General features: G+C 39.0%; 1 protein-coding gene across 16 annotated transcripts in view; it reads right to left on the reverse strand.

The window, feature by feature from the left end:
• The window catches only part of TCF12 (transcription factor 12), a 158,816-nt gene that overhangs the window by 17,786 nt on the left and 115,532 nt on the right, over positions 1-25,498 (reverse strand). For 11 of the 16 annotated variants that reach the window (XM_056500085.1, XM_056500088.1, XM_056500079.1 and 8 more), the window contains exons 10-15: positions 12,538-12,643; positions 11,279-11,418; positions 10,812-10,956; positions 9,214-9,278; positions 5,058-5,136; positions 372-445 (exon numbers count right to left, since the gene is read on the reverse strand). In XM_056500085.1, the coding sequence (XP_056356060.1) occupies positions 372-445; positions 5,058-5,136; positions 9,214-9,278; positions 10,812-10,956; positions 11,279-11,418; positions 12,538-12,643 (609 nt within the window). Of the gene's footprint in view, positions 1-371; positions 446-5,057; positions 5,137-9,213; positions 9,279-10,811; positions 10,957-11,278; positions 11,419-12,537; positions 12,644-21,649; positions 21,807-22,179; positions 22,354-25,498 lie in introns of those variants that run through there. The other 5 variants (XM_056500089.1, XM_056500092.1, XM_056500091.1 and 2 more) reach the window with 5 other exon arrangements.

Genomic DNA, 25,498 nt, shown 5'->3' on the forward strand with positions numbered 1-25,498 from the left:
AAGCCCTAGAGACTGCCATTTGAGGGAGAGAAGGGGGAAGGACAAGTAAATGCGGAGGCATGAAGTCTTTATCTTTCTCCAGACTGAACTTTAGATAAGAATTAGCTATGGATTTGTGAAAAGGTACCAGAATCTCATAACAGCGCTTTAGCACCAGCTGTCCTCAGCACAGAAGCCTGATGCCCAAGGAACAGATGGTGAAAGACACACCCTGCACGTCTTATATTGTTCAACTGAACAGGCCATTTGTTAGCAAAGAATTCATTTGTAATGCTATCCTACTGTTTCCTTTAATGATATGCAGGATTTATACAAAACCAAGCCTTCAACTCCTAAGTAAAAAGTACTATGTTGCTTTCAACAATTCTTACCAAGGAGTGTAGAGAGTTTTCATAGCTGGGAGATGAGGGGGCTTGTCCTCCACTCCTCGACCACTGACTGGCACCTGTCAAAATTGTCTAGGTTAGTGCACAGATTTACACAGCAGAAGTGGGAAGCAGAGACTGTATTTCTCAACATAATTAAACCCAACATATTCTGCATAAAGGTAAGCTAACATATGGGCATACAAAGGAGGACAAATTCCTTCATTCTGCCTTACTGAGGGGTAATTTTCATATCTTGGCATCTGTAGGATTAGATCATTGTCAGTGACAAAAGCGGTGACATCTTCAAAGTACTTCAACATTGAAAAGTGAACTAAGTACACACACACACCGTATTTGAAATATCTGCTTCTGTCTGTGTCACCATAAAAGACCTGCTGAATTATTCTTCAGATTCTGTTCAGTATATGAAGGTGTATTTTTAATATTGTTAAAATACACAACAAAAATATTTAAAGTAATCAAATAGACACCAAGTTAAGGGTAACTGGAGACCCATTTTTATGACACTTCTCTACTAAACATGAAAACTGGATCTAAAAGTTTTATCTTGTCTAGTTGTCTAGTAGTTTCAACTATATAATTTTAGATTACAATGCATTCCAAATTTAGAAGAGTAAAAATACACCTCATTCCCATTTTGTATTTCAAATATTCTTAAGGTAAACCAGCAGCAGAAGAATCATTGATTATGCAACAAATTGACAATTAAATTCATAGTACCTATACACTGAAAATTCAAATACATAGGCATTCTGACATAAATATACTTAATTATCATGTAAATTTTAAAAATAATTAGATGTGAAAAGCAGTAACTAATAAAACAGTACTTCTAACACAAAGCCTAAAGTAGTACAACATGCATTTTTCTCACCAACTAATAATGCATCTTTTATAAAGATACTACATGAAATTCTATGGCCATTAGAGACAGCTTCCTTTCAGCCATACAAATGTAATAATAAAGCAATTACATTAATAAATTATGGATATACAATCCAACACAGCTCATTAAAGGAAGAGCCTGTGGGCTTGTTCTTTCAATAACAGCCAGAGCTGTGCGTCTGGAAAACTGGGAAAAGGTTTAATAACATTACAGTTCCTTTGTTCAGAGAGCTGCAAGTAGTTACCTTTTAAAGACAAGGTTTTATTTAACAAAGAGTACAGCTTGCATAGCCATTAAAATTATTAAAATACCCAAATATTTCCTTTCTAATTAAAAAATAATAAAAATCTCCTATTTTATGAAAGTCCAGAACTGCCATAATTGTGCTGGAATTCTCTTTTAAAATACAAAGAGTTCAGTGAATAAATTTATAATTACCGATTTTCACTTCATGCAGCTACTCTGGATCTGGATCTGCAGTCTCTGTCTGCATTGCTGTCATTCCTGAACTTGGGAATAATGCTTGGAGCCCCACTTATTTTTGCACAGCCATTAATGAAAAAACAATGGAGTATTCTGGTTCAGCATAATATTCAAACTTTTCCCTGATCAGAACTCCATTTTTAGAGACAGGATGGTGGCCAGGAGCACTCCTGCTATCAAATCTCAGAGTACCACTCCCTACAGCATAGCAGCAGCTCAGAATTAAGCAGGAAGGTGAGCAGCAAACAGACTGAAAGCCCGTGCACTTCTTCTTGTCTCAGACACGTTTGTCAGGGGGGTTTAACTGAAGAAGGTCCTATTTCTGTAGTGTAAGCCCAGAACAAAACTGCAAGTGGGATATCTCACAAAAGAGACAAAGAGAAAAGAGGGAATAACCAACTGCTCCTATGCAATGGCCAACCCAAGTGCAACCTGCAGCTTTCAGCCACACCTCTGCGCCACTAGGGCTCTTCCCGAGCGGTGGCACTCTGCCTCCATGGCTGCAGGTTGCCAGATGGCACTGATTTCCTGCTTGCCTCATTCCACTCCCCCTCCTAGAAGTTTGTGCATGAAATCCACCAATTATGTTAAAAAGCATCCTGGCACCAGAAGCCCTGCAATTAACAACTGCAGCTTTTAGTGCAGTACCAACACAGCAGCATTAAAAAACAAATAAGCTAGGCAAGTGTTAGGATTTACAGGGGTCACCGACAGCAATCACTGCAGTATTGTTCTTACCCCTAGTCTCCCCCAACACTAATCCTCTGGCTCCCCTTCCAAACACACTCGGAGCTGCAGAGGGCTTTGCATCCTCAGAACCCACCAAACCTCCTGAATGCCTCTGATCTTGCAGAAGGATTCTCAAAATGCCAAGGCTCCCATCATTCAGATCCCTATACAAACTTCACATGCATGTACACAAACATTAAAACTATGCAAGATGCTCAGCTCTGGGCATGTTTATGTAAAATTAGAAATTAAATGAGGGCAGGGCAGGCGAGACACGCACTATTGTCTCATAATACTTGGGGGTTTTCATCAAGTTGTTCTCCAAGCTTTTACTTAACTGAATTAAAAAACGTCATTAATCCTCATTCAGCAACATAAGAGCCAAAGAGTCACTCATGAGCTTATGAACCCCAAGGTCTCATGACGTTGGTATCTGTCAGTGCTTTCCCTGGTAACAGAGTACTCCTACCCTAATTCACAATTAAAGGATGGGCAAATTATGACTTAAGCAATCTGTAATATTATGAATGCTAACTAAACAAATACCTAACTGCAAAAGGAGAAAATGACAATGAAGGCTAAAATGCTCCAAAATATATTATTTCAGTACACATAAAACATTTGTTTTATCTGCAATAACTTTTTGGGTCAAGACAGAAAATGGCTACCAGGAGTATAAATAGCAATAAATGCAGTAGTAATTACTTCACATTGTGCTTCACCGTGTTCTTAGTGACTCATCTGGGAATAAAGATAAAAGTCCAGATTCATAAATGAAGGTAATTAACTACTGGAGCAATTTACCAAAGGCTTGATAAATTCTGTATCACTGAAATTAACGGGGATGGGAGGGTATAAATGTGAAGCAGATGCTAAGTTTGAGCCTGAAAAGGATTTCAGTATTATTTGCTTATGTCCACTACCATCTTAACCATCAGAATCCAAAATAAGGAACATGAAGTGCAAATTTTGTAGATTTCATACAGGTTGCAACAGGCAAAGATAACAGCAAAAGGAAAATACAAATTTTAGTGACCTCAAATTCGTATTCTAAACTCAGAAATTAGCCAGTGCTTTCACACTTAAAAAATTAGGTGCAGTATTTCATTAGGTGACTCTTGAAAAAACCTTATTGGGATCTTTAAAATTTTAAATACTTTAAGATGTCAGAACTTCTTTCTTCCAGCCACTAAATATTTTCAATGCTTGCTTTGATGTTAAAAAGAAAATAATAACAATTTTCTGGTCTGATCTGCCTTTTCAGTACAACAGAATACACAAAACATTTTTTGTCAACTGTAATCACTAAATCAAAAATCCCATTAATCCCATCATTACTCAATTCAACATGGATTATTCAGTAATAGAAAAGAAATGCCCAAAGCAGCTGCTCAGGTAAACCATGTCAGATATTCATTAATCCATTACATCCACAGAAACCAGAGCAGTCTCCATTAAACAGGATTGAAGCATGTATGATGGAGGTTTTGAGTGACACTGCATATAGAGATATGCATAATCACATCCATATGATGATGACCGTATTTTGCATGCAATACCTTTGCTAATTTATTCCTCTAGATTACAAAAGTGTTCAGCTAAACTCAATCTGTACCCTTTTCACCTTAAGGTAATTTTATTGTATTAGAAAAAGCACAACACTTTTAAAAAGTGACCAATAGCCAGGAGCCTGCAGGCTTATATTAAACAACAGAGAACGGGGAAGCAGACTGTTGTATAAATGTTAAATAATTTAACAAATTGCACTATAGGAAAGAACAGGGTTAAAAGTTACATCATCTTACTTGTAATTCTAGTTCTTTGTTAAACAGCAAATTTAAGTCAATGGAGCTTTCACAGTCCTCTCTATATGGAGAACAGCTGTTCAACTTTTACTAGACAGCTGAGGCCACAGTGTCTGTGAAAGCTGCACTACCACTAATAGCTGTAGGCAGCTGCCCACAGTTCATCTCCACACTGGAATGCTCCTTCCCATATTCACTAAAACACACAAAGCACAGGTGACAGAGGTGGCTGCAATACACAGCATTTATTTTGAAAAATGCCAGAAATTCTTCTCCCATAGAATGAAAACATTCATGAAATACATGAATGAAAAGCTATCTTGTGTAAAAATTGGATAGTCTCATAGCCTACTATATTTTCATTAGAGGGAACACACATCTGCTGTGTTTGTCACTGAAAGCTGCCGCAGAGCGCTAACATATAGCTTTAAAAAAACCCCAAATCAAATCAAATCACTCTTCTTTCTCTCAAACAGTGCAAATCTGTACAAATATCTTTATAGCCCTGATAATGTATGGTCAGTTAATGCTTCCAAACATTATTTAAATTAGCTAATTTTCAAAGCAACTTGCCAGGAGTCAAGTGAATGCCCCTAACAAAATGTCTATGAATCTGGATTTATAAACCTTCATTTTGTACAATGGAAAAATAACTAAAATGCACAAGCAGTTAAGCAAATAAGTTAATGCTGATTTCACTGTGTGTTTCCAAACAGGACATTTTCGAACAACAAACAAGGTAATGACAAATAGCCAGTCTCATACCTGTAAGAGGCGATGGTGACCCAACTGGTGTTGATGGATTCGATGGAAAACTACTGCTGGTATGATCAGGAGAATAAATCTGACAACAGGCAAAGAGATTATAGATCAATATATGCTATAATATACAGGAAAAAAAGCTACTAGGATTCTTTTTCATGTTTTAATTGTCACTCTTGATTCTGGATTGATAAAAAAATGCAATTTGATCCTTCAATTACAGTTCTGCTTTATTCTACTCAAGGCTCTAAAAATGTCCGAAGAACTTTCATTTTCAAGCAGCTGTCCAAATAAGCACAGCCTGTATTTCATAGTGACACAAGTATTACTGACCTTCCTTCTCATTTAAGAGCAACAGAAATTACAGCCTTTCTGTCTCTGCAGGGGAAAAATTCACGTAAGAGTTCACAGTACACAGCTAATTATATCAAACAAAACTTCAGGAAAATGCCAATGAATAATCACTTTCCAAACTTTAGAGAGAGATTTTAGCAGTTAACAGATGTTACCTGCTAAAAATTAATCCTTCACAAAATACCAAGAAAGCATTCAGGCTCTCTTATTATTGCTACGTACCAAACAAAAAACACTTGAAATTTTGTTCCTCTTGCAATGTATTGCAGCACATAACATGTTTCTCTCTTATTTCAGTTTCAACTGGCCTCTTGAGATACTAAGTTTCAACTTACAATTCTTTCCTTGCTATTAATGAAATTAAAAACTGTTGGTAAAAATAGAAGATATAATGCTTAAAGCTTTAATTAAAAATTAAAATCTCAAGACACTGAGAAAACTCATTTTATGAAGGGAATTGAATAGATATAGAGGCTAACTATGGACTTCAGAACATATTTTTATAGGTCATTGGTTCAAACCTGTTTTACTTGAGCAGAGACCAGGATTTGTTAGATCAGATGGCAGTTAAAATAATTTTCACTGGCAGTGTGGTTGATGTCTCTTCACACAGACAATATGACATTTCAGCATTTAGCTGACAATAACTTCATTAAGTTCCATATTGTATTTTCTGAACTGACAAAACCAGGACCTGATAGACCACATGCTCCTTCCTGGTGTATCATACTTTTCCATTAGAAAAGATCATCAGTTCCCTAATGGAAATGCTTCCTCCTTTTCATACATGCTAGAAAGGAAATATATTTAGAACAAACTACCTCATACTACCGGAGGAAATTCATGCATTGTACATAAGCATAAAAATAAATCTTGGGTGTCAGTACAAGAACCATAGAGAGTTTCAGACAGATAAGATACAGAAAATTAAAATAAAGTCAAAGGCCACGAAGTTTTCTTTGAAACTGCTCATTTTCCAAAGGTCTACCTGCCAATTTTATTCTGCTGTATTTTATGACAGAGAAAATCTACAGTACAGCAAAGTCCCAAGTAAAACACGAGGTCAAAATTCATTCTGCATGCAGTCCCTGGCTGCTGTGCTGTTAAATGACCAATGATGAACAACCCTGACACCTTCTGCCAGGCTTAAACGGTAACATGACTCATTTTACTGCAACAAATGAGACTCCTCCTCCTATCAGTCATGGTCCATTCCAATCAGTGGGGTGCCAATATGCCAGGGTCTAATGAAAAGGCTCTTAGACAAAAGCTGCACAATTGAGAGCCTGCAGAGCCAAACCTCGGAGCTGTTAGTCCAATTTTTTAAACACTACAGTGTACATTTCAGTTAGGCTTTGTTATGTTAATGTTATTGAGTCTAAAGCAACAAAGAAACTTAATTCATGAATTACTTTTAGAAGTCAACTTCCCTACATTTTCTTTTCTTTTGTGAAGGGACCAGTGGCTATTTAACTACCAAGACGGTACAAAGGCCTTTACCCCAGTGCTGAGGTAGGAATCAAAACATAAGTTATCACAAAGAGGTCTGATATAATCAACAAAGTTAAACAGTCCTCCTGTTTGATCTCCTCTAAATTAAAGACCAAGTGTTTTGATTTGGCATTAGGCAATGAAATAAACCAGATGTTTCTCCTGCCATATAACCCTCCATGGGCACAATCTTAAAGGGTTATTGTTTGGCAAATGTTCAGGGAAACACATTAGAAATGGCACGAATACCCAGATTTTCTTTTCTTTCTATCTATACTAGTTCATTATCCAAACTAATGCATAATCCACAGGGCTTTGGGAACTTTGTGTAAATACTTTCATGTACAATTCTCTTTCTTGCCTACCCTGAGATTAAGACCACAATTATCCAGGCTTAAACCTAAAATAAAAGAACCTTTGCAAATGTATTATCTGGCCTTACATGTTTAATCACATACTATTCTGTATGGTCTTTAATACCTAAACTGAAGAACAAATGTCGTATCCTCTGATGTTTCACACATGAAAGGCCTATTGTGAGATGTACATCAACAGAATTTTAGAACTAGAAATTCCTCCCAACAGTTGCAGCGGCAGCATTTAAAATCAAAACAGAAAGGAATATAGTGGTATCTTAGGGGGGAAAAAAAGGCACGACAATCGCAGTGTTTAAATACAACTTTGTTCAAACAGAAAAATATTCTTGATTTCCTAGCTGTCACAATCCATGTGTGTCAGCTTCACCTGCAGGAGAGCCCAGCTCCCTCCCGGCCCAGCGCGAGCCGAGCTCTCGCTGAAGCAGCGTGAGGAGTGTGCTGGGTGTGCGTGGTGCGGGGTGCGGGGGAAGCAGATGGATGAGGCGAGGGATTTGAAGTGTGCAGACTATGGCATGCACTGATAGAGCAGATGGAATGCATCACCATCAGCTATGACAGAAATGATTTATGGAATGACCTGGCTGCTCCTGCCAAGCAACAACACGGGATGACAGAAACAAGTTTCTATGACAACCAGAGCCCACCCACCAGTTAGATTAAACATTTCTGCCCTGACTTCCACTTGCAATATATTTAGTTTTTCCTCAAAACATCAGCCTGGCTTTCTCAGCTAGTGACTTGGACAAAAATACCTCAAAGGATGAGAAAATCATCTAGAAAAGGAGAGCAGTAGAAAATGTCATGAAGTCCCGCAGGTCTAACTGGCCAGCGTGTCAGACTTAACAAAAAAATTTTGTTCCGGATGCAGAACAGCAGACACCCAAATACATCTGCAGAGCAATGGACAGCCTGGAGTATGTGAGCACTGCTATTTCCAGGAGGCAAAATGATCCCCGTTCTTTTCTGACAGGACTTGAACAGACCAAAAGAGAGCGTTAACTGCCCTCTGGACTCCCAAATTGTTATCTACTTGCTGAATCCCCGAAAGCAACAGGGACATTTTTCTCCTCAAAGCCAGTAGGTCAGAGTTCTCCCCAATATGGACATTACAGACATTATCAGATCTGGTAATCTTTTAACATATGACCCTCTGAGGGATGCAAGGGTAACAGGATCTGCATGTATATGCACATTTGCATTCACTGGTATGAGCTCAGGGATGCAGAAGCCAACACAGGGACAGTCATTTAGGGCGGCAAAGTTTGCCCCATACAAGAAATACAAAGTGCTTCCCCAGCCACCATTCCCAACTCTGAAATTTCTGCTGCTGTGTATCAATTATTCTTTTATCAAAAGTACATCTGATTGTACTCATGAAAAAATAATTACTGTATGCGTGCATATGGAAACAGAGCTTACAGCAGACTGGAGATACTTGCCATGTTTTACAATATTCCAACAGGAGTAAAAAGTTTAAATTTATGCATATACAACATTCTAAAGGCTGTTCCATAGATTATAGCTAAACAACACAGCATTCAAAACCTCTCAGTTTTATAACACCACTGAGAAAACACTTTAAACCTTGAAGCAGGATCTGCTCTAACACTAATGTTGAAAATAATTAGCTTTACCTAAAACACTACAGAAAAAAATCAACGTTTTATGATTATCTTTTACTTTGTCTAACCAGCTTTTTAAACCAGATCTGCCTTAAATGTTTTGATAACCTGAAGAAAAAGGAATTCAGAATAAGTCTTCTTCAACTCAAAGCATTTTTCGCTTGCATTTAAAAAGGACATTTTTTTAGTACAGGAAATTGCATCATAGTACATAGTTTTGACTTTGTATGTAAAAATTCCTGATATTATAAAATGAATGACACATAAATAACGGTCTAAAATACGTGTTTCAGATCTGAATATTCTGCTACTTACAGATGCCAATGCCTTTCCAAGTGCATCACCTGTCTGTGAGCTTCCAGCACCATTTCCTCTGTTTCCTGAAATGTGGAAAGTAAACCAAACACTTATTTTTAAAGCTGAAATTTTATTTACTTTTATTATTTTATTCATCACATAGAGTTGAGCAACCACTTTTTAAATGGATTTTCTAAGGAAGTCAGTGTCAATAGAATCAGTTCTCATTAGACTTAAAAATTTAATTAAAACAATTAGATTTACATTTAGATGCTCTCCTCTTAAAAGTCAAACACAGTATCACCCTGATAACTTAAGGACCAACAAGTGAAAGTAGCTAGAAAAAGACAAATTATTTTCTAGGATCATAGTCTAATTTTAATGAAATGTGAAAAGAAAAATCAAAATCAGAAAATTACATTATTGCCGCTTATTTCTAAACTGCTATCACTGAAGCGCTTCACGTTTAATTAATTCTTAAAGCCAAATTCACAGAATAGTTCCTTGTGTGTCTCCTTGCTCCCCCTGCTCTAATTCCCTGTGTTGTACTCTCATCTTTAGTTTAACAAGTCCCTGAAAAGCTCTGATGCACCAAGCTTCCTGTCACCCCTGCTCTCAGTTGCATGTTAGCAGCTTTGCGTGCCCTTTTGCTCCACACACCATTAAGCCAAGAGGAAGTCTGAAGCCCTGCCAATTGGAAACACAGAGAGGAACTGAATCCTCTGAAATATCTGCTTTGCTGTAGAAGACAGACCCTTTAAAAGCAAATCTTCTTTCTCCAGTTATCAACTTCTAAAGCCAAAATATGTATTGAATGTGAATGCAAGCCATTCACATCAGAAATCCAAATAATACAATGCTTGCTGTTACCAAGTTTGTGACAAACTTGGATTTTCCAGCCTGAATTTCCCATGCAGATCCACTAACTGTGTTCTGTTTAAAGATCTTGGTGCAAAACATGCTCCCAAATCAAAGCTAACATAGTCAACCTAACTAAATTCCACTTGCTTTAAAATGAAGCTAAGTGCAAATCCTATCGAACCGACAAGGGGCATCTACAAGCATTTAACTTCTACAGCTATATCTTAAGATGAGTAAATCTGTGCAAGGAACAGATGATCATCCTGTACTTCTTGCTTCCTAGGTGAGCACAGAGGAGACTAAACCAGCCACCATACTGGCTACTCTCTAATCTCTAAAACAGTTAAGAGAGGAATTTATGATGCACTTTATCAACCTCGCCTAAGAAACAGCCTTCCTGCCTTTCTCCAGAGCAGTGCTTTAGTGACACAGAAGCTCTGAAAACTTCAGCACCAGAGCTGCCAATATGGACATGCACGTGTCCTGAACTACAGAGGCACAGTGGGCATTAAGTCAGGCACATCCAGTCCTTGAGCATAGGCTTGACTGCAAAAGCAAATAAATGGGTAAGTCTTAAGCTGACTGAAAAACAATTTGCCTCAGCCATACTGAGAACAGAAATATCACAGTGGTGAATTTTTCCTGATCTACAAGCATGCCATAAATTAAATCTTACTAATTTTGTGCGTCATGCAGCCCTAAATTTCATTTCCTTGTAAAATGAAAAAAAAAAAAAAACAGGAAGAACTTTTTACCCAGAATATTATCTGATCCATTGACAGGTGGAGTGTGTGAGGCAGCTACATAAGGTGAACTGCTGGTACTGCCACGATGGAAGCTGGACATTGGAGGAAGACTGGCATTTATATCTGTAGGTGAGACTGAATGAGGGGGATAGCTCTGGAGAAAAGAGAAGCAGACATAAGACATTAAGTAGTCCTTAAATAAATGTTGATATTTTAAGACACCAAACATGTAACACCCAGCTCTTTATTACAGAAGAACGGGACTCATCCATCCTCTGAACAGACCTCTACGCAGCCATAGATTTTTATTTATACAATAGACATAACTAAAAGGACATATATCTAATACACAAAGTTTGTGATTTCTAACAACTGGGTTTTTAACTGACATACATGAGCAGCAAACAGGAAGTTAATTCCCCTAAGTTAGATCTCCATACACAACTATAAACAGACTAATGTGTGCTGAGTCTTACCAAACGATCATGTGCGTGCAGGCTGCCGTAACTGCCGGACTGGGACATGTGGGAAGAGGAGCCTCCAAGCATCCCACCATAGCCAGGCTGGCTCATGCCATTGGACGAACTCCAGAGGTCAGAAGAATTGTGGGTCCCATCTTTTTTTTATTTGGTAGTATTTTTTCAGTAGAAAAGAAAACAAGAAAAATACATTTAATGAAAAACACTTATTTCTTTGTTAATTTACAAGATTATTTTAAACAAATACAGAATTCAGTTACTGAGACTAACATGAGTGGTGAAATGGTGACCAGTTTATACTGAATCTTCTATTTTCATGCCACCACACTGTTGCTATATTTATTAAAAAAAAAAAAAAAAAACAACAAAGAAACAACAGAGGCTTTATAGCTGAAATATAATCCAACCACAGCTGAGAAAATACCAAGCACTTCTGCTAATTACACAGACCTTCAGTAAGGCCAGATTTAAATCAAGAATGTTGATAAAAAGTCCAGACTGAAAGAAATAATAAAAAAGGAGGTGGAGGGGTAAGATGTTTGGCCAAACAGAACTCATCATAAACATACACTGCAAAACATCTATTTACATAAAACAAGCAATTTATAGTCTAAGATACCTTAGCACCACAAAAATATAAAAACATTTCAACATAGCAGACTTAAGTAGCTGAAATGACTACATTACATAAGCCTTAGCCTGTGTGTCAGTGCAGTTTCCCTTCTGTAGCACAAACTGGAGTGCTCTGTGAATTCCCGTACTGAGACACTGAGCTCTCAGTGTGCTCCAAACCAGACTGCAGCACGAGCTAATTGTGTGACGTGAGGCTGAGGAAGTGCATTCTGCTCGTTTCATTCAGTGCAACCCCCTTTTTTCTGGCATGCTGGATATACAAGCATTTGAGAACATAAGACTGTTAGCTGATACTGTACAGTCAAATTCCAGAAGAGTCAATAAGTCCCCACCTCATTTTTCTCTATCGCTCCAGTGTGCTGCTCTGAAGCCCCTACAAATCAAAGGATGGGAATTCTGTCCATCTGGCCTGGTGTGTAATCCCTTTAAATTTCAGTCAGCAATTAATGTCATGAGAAAAACTTTACATCAACAGACAGTTCCCTTCATCTAACTGTTTCAAAAGTATATAAAGCTTAACCATAGGCTCTAGCACTATATGCTCTCAACACTTCTTCATTCACCCAGTAAAACAGTGCCTGACTGCAGATTTCTGCCTAAAGGACAAGTGGCATTTTACCCACCTTGCATAAAGAAAGTGCTAGCAAACATACTGCTTGGTGGCTTAGGAGATGGGTAACTTGGAGATTCTCTGTTGAAATCATCAGAACTCGGGGATGGTGCATACACCTACACAGTGGAGAGCAATAAAAGCAGGTTAGCAATAACTGGGTGTCATGCATTAAAAAAAAACACAACAGCATACAGATAGAGAGAGAAAGCACAAATAAAAAAAGAACAGTGTAGCAAGCCGCAGCATTTGTTGCCCTTGTTTTATTTGCTTTTTAGCAAGTTGCCACAGTACAGAGAAACTACAGTAGAATGATCCTAACAACACACTTTCTGGTGTGCCAACTCAGCCAGGTGGCCTGATAAAAGCCTGAATGCTGATTTTGCTTTCTAAGTACACGACTCGCACAGACTTGTTGCTCAAGATAAAAAAGCAAGATAAAACAACTGGGCCCCAAACAAATTTTATTTTAAAACAACTGTATGCCTGTTTGAATATTTAATTAGCTGGCATCCTAACAATCAGAAAGAAAAAGAATATCCAGTGACAAACAGAAAGGTTTTAATGCAACCTTTTTATCATCCATTCAGAAACTCGCACGCCTTTGGAGAGTCATCAGAAATACACACATGCATGTCCTCAGGAATAATCTTAAAACTGCAACAGCGAGCACGTAATTTTCACACTGGCCTAGCTTTAAAGAAAAGCACTATTATTGTTTTTTCAGTGTTAACACACCAGTGGAATGCCCATTCTCAGCTTGTGAGCAACAAATTTTCTTTTCAAGTTAAAAACATAAGATGCCAAATAAACATGACTCAAAGTCTTTTACTGAGCAACTCTAAGAAGAAATATAGTGTATTCAGGAAGAAGCTAAGTAAAATGAACAGCATCTAGGACTCTACTAGTTCTATACCAAATATTGCAATGGTTAGTGTGTGTTAGAAGATAAATTTAAAAAAAAAAGCAAATCAACATATATGACAGCAAAATTTATAAAAATGTAGCATTTAAACTGGAGCGTCTTTTTGCTATGAAGAAAAATGTGGCATTCTTAATTGTTTATCCAACTTCTTAAATACAGATGACTTCATAAATACATATATGAAGAATAATTTCGTAACTTCAAAGCTCATATAATGCAATTTAAAAAGTGCACTATGCCCTAACATTCAAAAGTGATTATTTTGATCCCCTCCTGTGCACATACGGGCATACGCATTTCTATAGAATTCACAACTCTCCCTGGTCTGAGACGTTGTTTACCAAGCAAGAGAAGGGCCAGGAAAACCAGGCTAGCCAACAAAAAAGCCTAAGTTCCCTAAAAAAGAACCATTGTTCTCGCAGAGAGCGACTGCTCTGATAGGGACATTGAGGATAGTGAAGTGGGCAAGTCGCGCTCCATTTGCATCCCAATCTCTCTCCTCCCCTGCCGAAGCTCTTGCAGCCCCGCTGCTGTGGGAACAAATGGCCGGGATGTGCCGGAGCCAGCGCCTCTGACATCACCCGCGCCCAGGCACGGCGCGCTCGGCCGCGCTGCACAGCAGCACCATCGCAGCAAACCCCTGCAACCCCACAGTGCTGGAGTCGGGACACGGCACAGGGCACGGCCCGGCCACAGTGTCGGGATCAGCCGCGGAATGAACAGGGCAGCAGGTAAACACACACCTGGTTAGAAGGAGTCAAGTTGAAAACTCAAAACTTTAAGTTACATGCTTGTTTATCACCGTTTTTTATTGAAAACAAATGAAATTTTTTTTTTAAAAGAAAGCTTTTCAGAAAGCTGCTGCTCAATATTTTACTCGAAATTTTTCAGTTTATGGAATAAATATAAAATAGAGATACTTACCAGACCTGAGTGACAGAATGACAATACATTCTGAGCAGTGTTCACAGTACATATGTATTTACTCTATATGATGAATGCATGTATATTCCATGCCTGAGACATATTTTAACAGAAATGTCACTCTGTCAAATTGTAAATACTCGCACTCATAAGACTGCAAACATATTAGGTAAAACTGGGCTTAATTTACAAGCTCTCTGTTGTGCAGAATAACACAGCATATGCTATAGCTGATGGATAATCTATCACTGTCACAGGACAGCAGTGGAAACAAAGCTTTATGACATTTAGTACTGCCATGGAGATGTACACTGATTAATGTGAAATCACCTACAGTGACGAATTATACTACCTTTAAACTGCAACGTTATCGATGAGATTTGTAAATACAAGCTTCGGACTGAAATTTTAACGTTTTACATAGATGGGTGATTTATAAAAACTGATTAAACACTATCTCAAAAGGGGAATTAAACTCAAAAACTCCTGCAAATGTATAATTTACAAATACATATGTACAAGCCATTAACATAATAAAAATATTACCAAGTATATAAATGTAAAAGAGGCCCTTGCAAACAGCTACATGAAAGTCTTAGCACAGACACATAACTTCATATAGTTTCTGCTTGTTTTGGTATCTTAACTATAGCTTGCAAAAACATAGCTGCAATGTTATGAAGCTGCACTTGCGCCAGTCTAGATTTTTCAGATCAAAGGGTTCTTGCGGCAAAACACAACTGATGTGGTCTCAAAGACTTCATTAACTCCAGATGTGGGGAAATAGCCAGCCAATTCCACAAAAGGAGCGAGTCTCTTTTAGTTACAATCAGAACTACCCACAAATTAAAACCAGACCTCTGATGTCATCTGATCACCTGCAGATGAGCGCCGGGTTTTTTCTGGTTAATGACCTAATCATAATTTTTGTGTTGCGTTACTACAAACAAAATTTAAAAGCAAAGGAGAAATTTTACTAAAATTAACCCAAAGTCTATGAGATGCAAAATACAAAGGTTTTAAATAAGAAAGTTGACAAAAAAAGGATGAAATTTTATTTTTAAGTTGGGAAGCAATGCATCAGAGCAAGCAGTCTGTTCTCTCCGAAAGGCCCACAGGCACTGGGACCCCCACCCAGCCAAACGTACCCCAGTGCTGCTGGCAGGGCTGTGCAGCAGCTCCCCTGTAGGACTCAGTGTCCTACTTAAAGGGCTTTCTCTTCTGCAACAGCTGAGTAACGCAGTTAAAAATATGACGTGGCTGCTCAAGACAGCCTCTTTTAGCTATTAAACTGATAACACTGACATCCAGGAGGCATCAAACCAGTTTTTCCTGGCTGACATTCCCACTAAGACAAGGAAGGAATACTGTTAAAAGGTCAGCCTGTTTGCAGTCTCCTTGAAGAGGGCTGTCTCCAGCAGGTAGAAGAGGAGCCCATCTTTAATCCCCTCAAAAGCACTGTGCCCAAAGGCACCGAACGTGCCTCCATGCTGACAAGCAAAACACTCTCCCATTATGAATGGGAAATTCCCTTCCGATAAACGAAAGCCAAAACCAGTTTTTTTACATGACTTATCAAGCCTTGGACTCGACTTTTTTGGAGCTGTGCTAATATATACATCAATCCTAACGCTGCGGCGCTCCTGAAGAGTTGATAGCCTCCACTGAGGCAAGCAGGACAAACGAGCTGCAGAGGACAGCAAGTCAGAGACCCACATCAGTCTCTTCTGCGCCCTTTGCTTTTCATCTCTCCAGCAGGAAAGGCAGGATGACAACTCAGATTTCTTTATGAGGGATAGTGGCAGGGGCTGACTTCAGAGCTGAGGAGATATTAGCTATAAAACATCAGCTTTTTTAATTTGTTTTTTATTTTTTTTTATCTGTTTAATCAAAACAAAAGCATCATCCCAATTCTGAAATCTGCCTTGGTGATTACCACAGGTAATGAACACTACCATGAAACTTAGATGGACCCAATATCTCTAAAACACTTCAAATATTACTCACTGTTGCTTCTGTTCACTAATACAAGTGCCAATAACTTCAACAGTAATTTGAATATCTGGATTTATCGAATTTTATGCTACGTAAAACTTCCAAGTCTTGTTCTATAAATGCATTTAATAAATATAACACTTGGAGTCCTCCTGTTGGCATCCATCCTCTCAGGCAATTTTCCTGTTTCAAATCCTTAAATATTTATCAATGTTTAATATTAATTTTAAAAGCAGATTAAAAAAAACAGCAGTGAAGCAACCAAACTTACTTCCGATGAGCTCATGCTATCTCAAGACCAAGGCTCCCATCACACACTGTTTATGAAATTATGAATTATGTTACTCATTTAAGCATAGTTATTAGCAATTCTTGGAAGTTCAGGAAAATATTTGTCAAGCTGCTTGAGACAGAATTTTTTGAAACCAGTAAAGATGAATAACCTATTCTGTAGCTTGTAAACTCTGCTAAGTAGCCTATCTGCATTCCATCAGCATCAGTCATGCAAGTGCGCGCTGATGAATGATTTGTACATGTGGCAAAACTTTACAGAGTATTATCTGCAGCTTTTGTAGCAAAAACTAATTTTGCTGAAAGGCAGTTCTAGGAAAAGGAAACTTGTTTTCATGTTTACTGTATTTCTTTAGGAATGCAGAATATTAACTAGTTTTCCGTACTCTTTACAGCAAGACAGAAGCTTAAAAAAAACCAACAAACCCAACCAAACCCAAGATCCAGTCTAAATTATTGTTTACCTGAGATTTAAGCAAGATGATAAAATAAAAAGCCCTAGTGCACTAAGTCAGTATAAACACATCCTCACCCATACTTTTGTTTCCAATACCAGGTGTAAAAGTTCACATGTTTAAAAAACTCTTCTCACCATCCAAAATGAAATAAAAGACTCCTTTAAGACAACAGAACCTGTCTGCAAATCAAACCATAGTTTTTAAGGATGTTATAAAATTCAAACTTCTTAGAGAAGCTAAACTGAATTCCATCTTAAATAAATGTTTATGCAGTTTAGGCATGCTACACATGCCTATTTGGGTATTTTTGAAATGCAGAATCCCACTGTAATGATACATAGCACAAGTACTTCCTAGCTTCTTCCCTAGGGAATGACAATTTTTAAGTCATGTTAAAAAGTGAGAGGCAAACTTAGCAGCAATCTCAAACTCAGTATAGAAAAACCTTTTGGCCTGGTTTGTTTTTTTGATTAGTAGTAGTATTTCTTTGATTTTTGGGGTTTTTTTTGTAGTGTCAACTAGAGAGTGGAAGAAAAACAAGGTAAGGCAGTAAAAATAACATTAGGAAAAAAAAATGTATTTATATAGTGCTTGAAGATTCTTTTTATATTTTATTTCCTAAGCAAAATTTCTTCACCACACTCTTCAAATCATGCTGTCACTAAGGGACACATGCAATTATGTCTTCAAAAACTCCTGATTAAATTCAGATTTTCAGGAAACAAAAACCAGAACAGCTGAAACTACCCCGCCTGTTTCTAAACCTGTTCCCCGTATTTCAGAAGGTGGCTCGAGCTGGGAGGAATCCCCAGCACCAGCAGTGCCCCCAGACACAAGCAGCAGATGATACAGGCCATCTTTTCCATTTGCCCCTCTCTTGTCTGAAGCCCTCTCTGGTTCTGCACCTCCAGCACAGACTGTTGTATTTCTCCAGACAGACCTTGCTGTGCACGTGCTAATGGGAGCCAAGGCATGGAGCAAACGGGATGCGTTCCTCTTTGGGGAGCGCGTTCTGAGAACTACAGATCTGCCCCATACAGCACCTGAGCCCATCCCTGGCTGCTGTCATGTGCCCAAGGAAATGGACAGAAGCTTCACTCTAAAGCATTAATAAAGCTTGCTGCAGACAAGACACCCTTCTGGCAGTGGACTGCTGCTCAGCAGATTGGCAGTTCAACCCAACGGAGTGGAACAGGGAAAACTCTCTTGGGCTGATGGGTCGTAACTCATCATTTTTTAGTGGGATGGGGAGGGGAAAGAAAAAAACAAGAAACAAAAAGAAAATAAAAATCCAGCTGACCACTGTTTACTACCTCTCTTTATTCAATGTCCACAGCCACGTACCCCTAGAGATTTTCCAGACGATCTTATATTTGTCCTGACTCACAAATGTTAGCTTTGACCTTGTGTAAGTTGCTGTGGGCAGCATATGGTACAGAACAGCTTTAATTGTACCTTCCTCCCCGTGTACTAGCTGGTTTAACACTAATAAAAGCAAAATTGAATCTTAGCACCTGGTTGCTCCAAAATTTACAAACTGAAAACATTTACCATGGAGGTTAGAAGCCTAGGTGCATTATTTATTGCATAACAGGCACACAAGGCATGCTGTCGTGTCATGCGAGCATCGCGCAGCATTATTAACGCTGCGCTCCTTCCAGCGCAGTGACGGCTGCAAGCGGGCAACTCCTGCACTAAAAAATCCCAAATGTACCCAGCTCTCCCCATCTCTGTGTATTTGTTCAGCTATAAACATGTGCTCATCAGCAACATGTTTATAAAAAGCTTCTTACAGCCATGAAATTCTCAAAGAAAAGAGTATTTTCTCCAAAAAAATCCCAATATAAGCTAGTTTACCAAAAAGCAAATCACCAAACACTACGCATATGCAAAATACCTATATCTCCTGACTTTTTTTGTCCTTTTAAAATAGGCATTGTAGAAATCTACTGTAAAAGATGAAGGTTCTCCACCTTGGAGAAGGGCTCAATCTCAGCCTATGATGAGAAAAATAAATATTTATTCAATAATAAAATATACTTGTACATAGACTGGCATATTAAATCAACCCATAAAATGCACAAGATAAAACAATAAAGTGAATATACTCACAAATCTATTCTCATATGAAATAGTAGCAATAGGCGATATAAAATGAAATACAATCTTTTTTTCAAATATTATTTATTTTGGTGATAACTGACACATTACTGCATCGACATCTGTATTAAAATAATTCTACAGTATATTTAGAAAATATCTTATTTCTATACTTGTAGGTGAACTGAAAACAGTGGAAATCATGCAAGTGTATTTTACTTTTAAGCACAAAGATGGTATCAGGCTTCTACCAAATGTAATTATAGTTGTAGCGTTGTACTTTCTAAAATCTAAATGAAAAGGCCACAGTGAATGAAGAAGTTTGCTTAATTATGCATTAATTTAAAAAAATAAAACACAAAAAGGTTTAATTTACATTTGTGCTATTATCGCTACCTAAATATTTCTGCAGCTTTATTTTAATTTTATTTTTGTTTTGATTATTTGGGGGACTGAGGTCAGCAGCATGGCTCTTGAATGAAAGAGAAGATAAAACTTTAATAATAGAAACAATTTTTAAGTAGAGCTTTAATTTTTTTTCCCGAAAGCTCTATATGAAAATTCTGTAAGCTTTTCTTAAACTGAGTATATTCTCTATGTCAACAGGTGAAGGGCAAAAAAACCACAAACACACAACAACACTCCCCCCCACCCCCCCCCCAAAAAAATATAAAAAAAGGAAAAAAAGGAAAAAAAAAAAAAAAAAAAAAAACCACCAGAAAAAACCCAGGCTATGTCTAGTGCAGTATAACTGTTTTATCTTCTTTACGAAATAGATAAGGTCTTTTTTTTGATGGAAGGGGATTCTTGAAACACATTTTTTTTTTCCTATAGCATCTATCACAAATAAGTGTAAAATTTTACTACTCAGAAAGGGATTTGTATTAAACAACTACTTTTTACTTCGATGGATCCTTCCTAAAGAAATTCCTAAAGAAATAAAGAAATTACAAAAACTGAACTTCTAACAGTAAAAGCCCCTGATTTATATTTCAGGCTTTAATATATGTGTCAGTCCCCACCGAATCATCTTTTGGGGTGCTCATATGCTTGGTTTTTAGCATAATATTAAGCTTTGCTTTGGCTTACAAATTAAAGAAATTGAAACGAACAAAACATTTTTCAATAAAAACTTTAAACATTTTCTACATGTGCTTTCTCACTTATTTTACATAAATCAGATCTTATTTACATTAGCAGGTATCAAGGAATGCCAGCATCCAAAATCTAATACGATGATTTAAATAAAAACCTCCGACTTGAACAATCAGGTTCATGCTAACAAGTACTAATTTTTCAGACAATACAAATAAAAGCACTAAGACATCAAAATTAGGGTATGTACTGTTCTCTCACTGTAGAAAGGCTCATACAAAGATCTGGCACACACACCAAGAGGCGTGCTTCAAAAACTAAGACAAAAACCAATCCCACAACTCCACATAACCTCTTTATGCATATTTAAATTAGTAATTTAAGCCAACTTGCAGTATTCCTAGGAGAAATAGTGGTAAAAGTTGCCACTTTTAAAAATAATACGTTTTTTTTTTTTTGCTTAATATTAAATAAAACCTCAGGCAATATGATATAGGATGATCATATGATTTGTCATCTATTTACTAAGTTTTCAAGCTCATAAAGGTCACCTCTGACCCATAACAGGCACATGCTATCAATTTTCAAGCCATGCCCTCCTACAGTACCAGCACTTCCATCTACTATATGCCTGGAAATACTTAATAAGATCAAAGCCTTTTTTCCTGCTACAAGAACAAAGAGAAATGTTGTAATAGAGTGATCTGTGCTCTAGAAAGAATAAAATCAAAACTCCATGCAAGTTATATTCCCTTTGCTTCAGGGGTATTGTATAGTTAATTTTACTTAAGTCTTATATATATCTTCACATAAAACTTCAAACAGATTGTTTTAGCCTAGGAGCAGACATGAAAGAAAAATCATTTCATATTTGAAAGACAGCTGGCATTTATACCAAAGGAAATGAAATAGAGACCAAGCGATTTTACTGATTCCCCAACCTCTCCTCCAGTGTCTTTGCTGTTATTCAAGAAGCTCATACACGGCGTCTTTTATGAATATAAAGATTCATAATTTAATTACCATTGAACAAAAATCTTGGCAAAAAAAAGTTTTCTAATGAAAGCAAAACTCATACAGGCCCACGGGAGGCGGACCAGCAATAAAGAAACGAAACAAAACAAAACAAAAGCCACCAAAAAAGATCAGTATCAGCATCTCCCCTTTTCCTACTTAATACTATTTTTATAACAGAAGAAAGCCAAAACCACATACAACATAAACAGGAAGAAACACACCGTTGTTAATTTACCATCGTATGCTAATTTTTACACGCAAAAATCAGAACTGGTGTTCTAATTTAAAAATTAGAAGAATCTACCACGAAACAGAAATACCTCGTTCAGTTTCCACAAAGTTAAATCCACAGGGAAGAGATTCCTCCCCCCTCCCCGCTCCGGAATCTGCATTTTTGCCCCCCTCCCGCGTTTGCAGGAACATTTGATGGTCGCGAACTCCCGCGGCGAGCGCCCGGCGCGGGCAGCGCAGCGCTGGCAGCCGGCCCGGGGCGCGGCACTGCCCGGGGCTCGGCCGCCAGAGCCGCGGGCTGCGGAGCGCTGCACAGAGCAGCCCTGCAGCGCTTGGGGAGGGCACCGCTTAGAAACGAACCCAAAACAACCCCAGCCAAACCTGCAGCCCCCAAAGAAAAGCCGCGGGCGCGCAGGAACACAAACTTCGGCGGGTCTTGCGCGGCCGCCCGTCCCCCGTCACACAAAGCATCCCCCCGGCCCAGCGCGCTCCCCTCAGACCCGAGCCGCCGTGCGCCCCCGCGGAGCCCCCGCCACAGCGTAGCCGGGCCGGCGGGGCCCCGGCGCGGACAACTTGCGTGAGCCCGGCCCGGCGGCCCCGGACAAAGGCGGCCCCTCACCGTCTTGCCGTTGTAGTAGTACATGAGGGAGCTGCTGCCCACGCCGGGCACGGGGTAGGCGCAGTACATGGCGCGGCTGGCGCGGGCCGGGCTCAGCGCGCCGCCTCCCGCTCCCCACGGCATCCACCCGCCGCCGCGCACATGGAGCGCTCAAAGGCGGCTTATGCAAAGCAGGACTGAACCATCTCCGGCCGGCGCGGGGGTTGGGCGCGGGGGGCGCGCCAGCCCCCGCTCCGCGCCCCGGCCCCGGCCCCGGGAGGAGGCGCGCACGGGCCCGCGGGCGCCCAGGGCTCGGCACACGCAGCCCTACGCGCCAGGAGCCGCAGGGAACCCGCACATGGGCACGTCCTGAGCCCTGAGATAATCGTCTGCTTTTTGTTTTAATTAAATTAGAGCACTTGTGGCCGTGCAGACGCCGCTCGATGCAGCTCCAGCCACACGGCCATCTGGCTCTGTCTAAAGTTGCTTCCAACTTTGGCAAACGCTTCCCAAAGGCGCGGGGAGCTGCTGGGAGAGAGCCCCAGGGGAGAGCCAGAGCACCCAGCGCTCCCAGGCCCCTTCGAGCAGGGCAGCCTGGGGCAGGGAGTGACCCTGACACAGACAGCACCTACACTAGGTGCTTGGGTTTGTTTTTTGTTTTTTGTTTTTTTAAATCATCTAAATATGTTCCAAAATCCATCTTTAAGACGGGGTATGCAAACTATATGGAAGGATTCTCTTGGAAACACAAGTTCAGGATCCCTTTATATTGTATAACACATTTTTGTATGAATAAAGCACACATATATGCCCATACAAGACAGGGCAGAGAAGGGGAGAGGACCTCAGCAACTCTGTCACATCACAAAAACGTGAATTATTCAGCACAGCAAACTGCAACTTCCAGCACAGAGATCCCTCAATATCTGCACACTATCAATGCCTGGTAGGCCTTCTTGCTTTTTCACTGAGCAGTGGCATTAACTCTTAATGAAGTGTACATTCTTTTAGTTTCTACAAGTGAACACAGCTGGTTATTAAGTGAGCTTTTGCTAAGTCAGACACCAACTTCAATCCAGGAAAAAAAAGGTTAACATACAACCACATTTCTCCACCTCTAGTTGTGTCTACTGCCAATGCCTTCTTCCTGACAAAAGCAAGAAAATATTACAGGATAAGGAAAAAAATGGGTAAAGTTCAATTCAGCCATTTACAGGGAGAGAAAGCAAGTTGCAGAAGTCTGGTTCATTCTGCCAAGCACCTCGTGTGTCAGTGAAACCCTCTGAACTAAAAAGATCCACAAGGGTGATAAACTGACTGCAGCTGAATACTACAATCAGATAAAAATCTCTGTGTAATGTCCATTATCTCAGGACATAACTACTGTAGTGTCTATAAATATACAGAATATATACACACTGACAAAAAAATATTCCCATCTAAAGTTTCAAATGCTTTTTCAGTGAACTCTTCCAGTCAATTAGACTACCGTGCTCAGAGTATGTTGGCAAATACATCCTGAAGTTTCCATCTGCTGAAGAACACTTGCATTTTTACTGCAAGTCAAACTACACATCCAGAACTGTTTAACTATGCAGCAAAGCTAATGATATCTGAACCAAACTCCTCTCCAATACAAAAGGCATAGCAGCAGCAGCTGCAAAAAAGAACATCACTATACTGCAGACTATTAAATTGCCAGGCCTGCAGAGTGACTGGCGGCTTCCTTCTCCCCTAGAGACCACAAAGATCCATTTCAGTCCCCAGAGAGTCCGTAAGAACCTTTGATTTGCAGCTAACAATGCCATTCCTTAAAGCTTCTCACTAATGTTGAGGACTCTACAGATGAGACATGCTAAAAGATCTTCAGTTCTTTGCATGTCCTACTTCTTATAGTGCACTAGATTAAAAACACTACTTCAGAATAATGTACAACTTAGAAAAGTTGGAAGAGGCACTTTCAGCTTACAGACTTGAAGTAGTAAGAGAACCCCTTAAAAATATTATTTTAGTATGCAAATTTTTGAAACATTAGAAGTACTTCCAAGGTAACTGCAGTCAGTTCTTTGAAGTAAAGCCTATCACCAACGTAGTTGTAATTGCTACTATACCTCCATGCACACGTGCCCAGTTTTCAAAACATTTTAGAGATGAAGAGCATGATCAAACCCCCTTCAAATAACCATTATCAACCTATATACAACCTATAGAAAAGATGCTAAATCCATCAAGCAGAAAAACCTAACTTGACTGTGTAGCATTGGTGGGAGGCTGCTCTGTGTACAGCTGCCCTATACTTGTACTGAGCAATGTAACAAAAAATACATAGGTAATATTAACTAGTAATGTTTTCTAACACTATTAACATTTATCAGTAGAAGTGAATCATTAACCTTGTTCACCAGCACATGGATAAGACAAAAGCAACAATATGATCAATAAAACTGAGGAACACCATTGCAAATATCTGCAAATATCAGACAAACTGGTCCCTCCATAATGAGTCACTAAATGAATTTGCTCCTGACTGACTTCCCCACAAATCAAAAGGATAACAATTACATTTTACCAAAAAGGAAATTATTTGCCCTACACTCAATTACATCATTGGGAATAAAGTCTTGAGTGCCCAATGCTTGAAAATATCACTGTATCTTCTCTGCATTTATTGTACAAAAACATTGTCTCTCACATTGATTCACTATACAGAATCAGGCCATTATTCCATCAGCATATCAAATGTTAAACCACATAAGTCTACTTTCACCAGGATAAAATATGAACCTAAAATAGAAGAATTTGAAAGACTGATGAAAAAAATGCCATGTTGTTAGCTATAACTGTATTTGCAGGAACTGCTACCAGGTAACTATTCCAAAAGCTCCTGAAGTCCAAAGCAAGTTTTTGTTTTGTGGTTGAAATTTTTATAATCCTCATTTAAGCCAAGCAACAGCTGCTCTGAAATTTGTTTTCTTAAGAGAATCATGTTACAGTGAAATGAATCATAGCTGGATCAGCGATACTGTACAGGGTACAGTTGTTTACTCCATTTTTCCTTGGTGACAAGTCAAGGGTTAATCTTATGACTCAGCCTGACAAAACAAGTCAGCTGGAGACAGGGCCAATTTTTTAAACTTGATTTCAGACAGACATGCCGTCAGCAGAGGAGCACTGAACTGACACGCACTTTGTAGCCCGAATTGTTTCCACTCATGACCCTGTAGTGTGTGTCAAAAACAATAAACTGCCTATTCCTAAAGTATGTGAAGAGATTATGAAAGCTGATGCAGAGTGAAATACTGACCTAAAAATAAACTAAGCTACCTGTAAGAGAATATTT

The sequence above is a fragment of the Oenanthe melanoleuca genome, chromosome 10, assembly GCF_029582105.1.
Source record: "Oenanthe melanoleuca isolate GR-GAL-2019-014 chromosome 10, OMel1.0, whole genome shotgun sequence".
NCBI lineage: Eukaryota > Metazoa > Chordata > Aves > Passeriformes > Muscicapidae > Oenanthe > Oenanthe melanoleuca.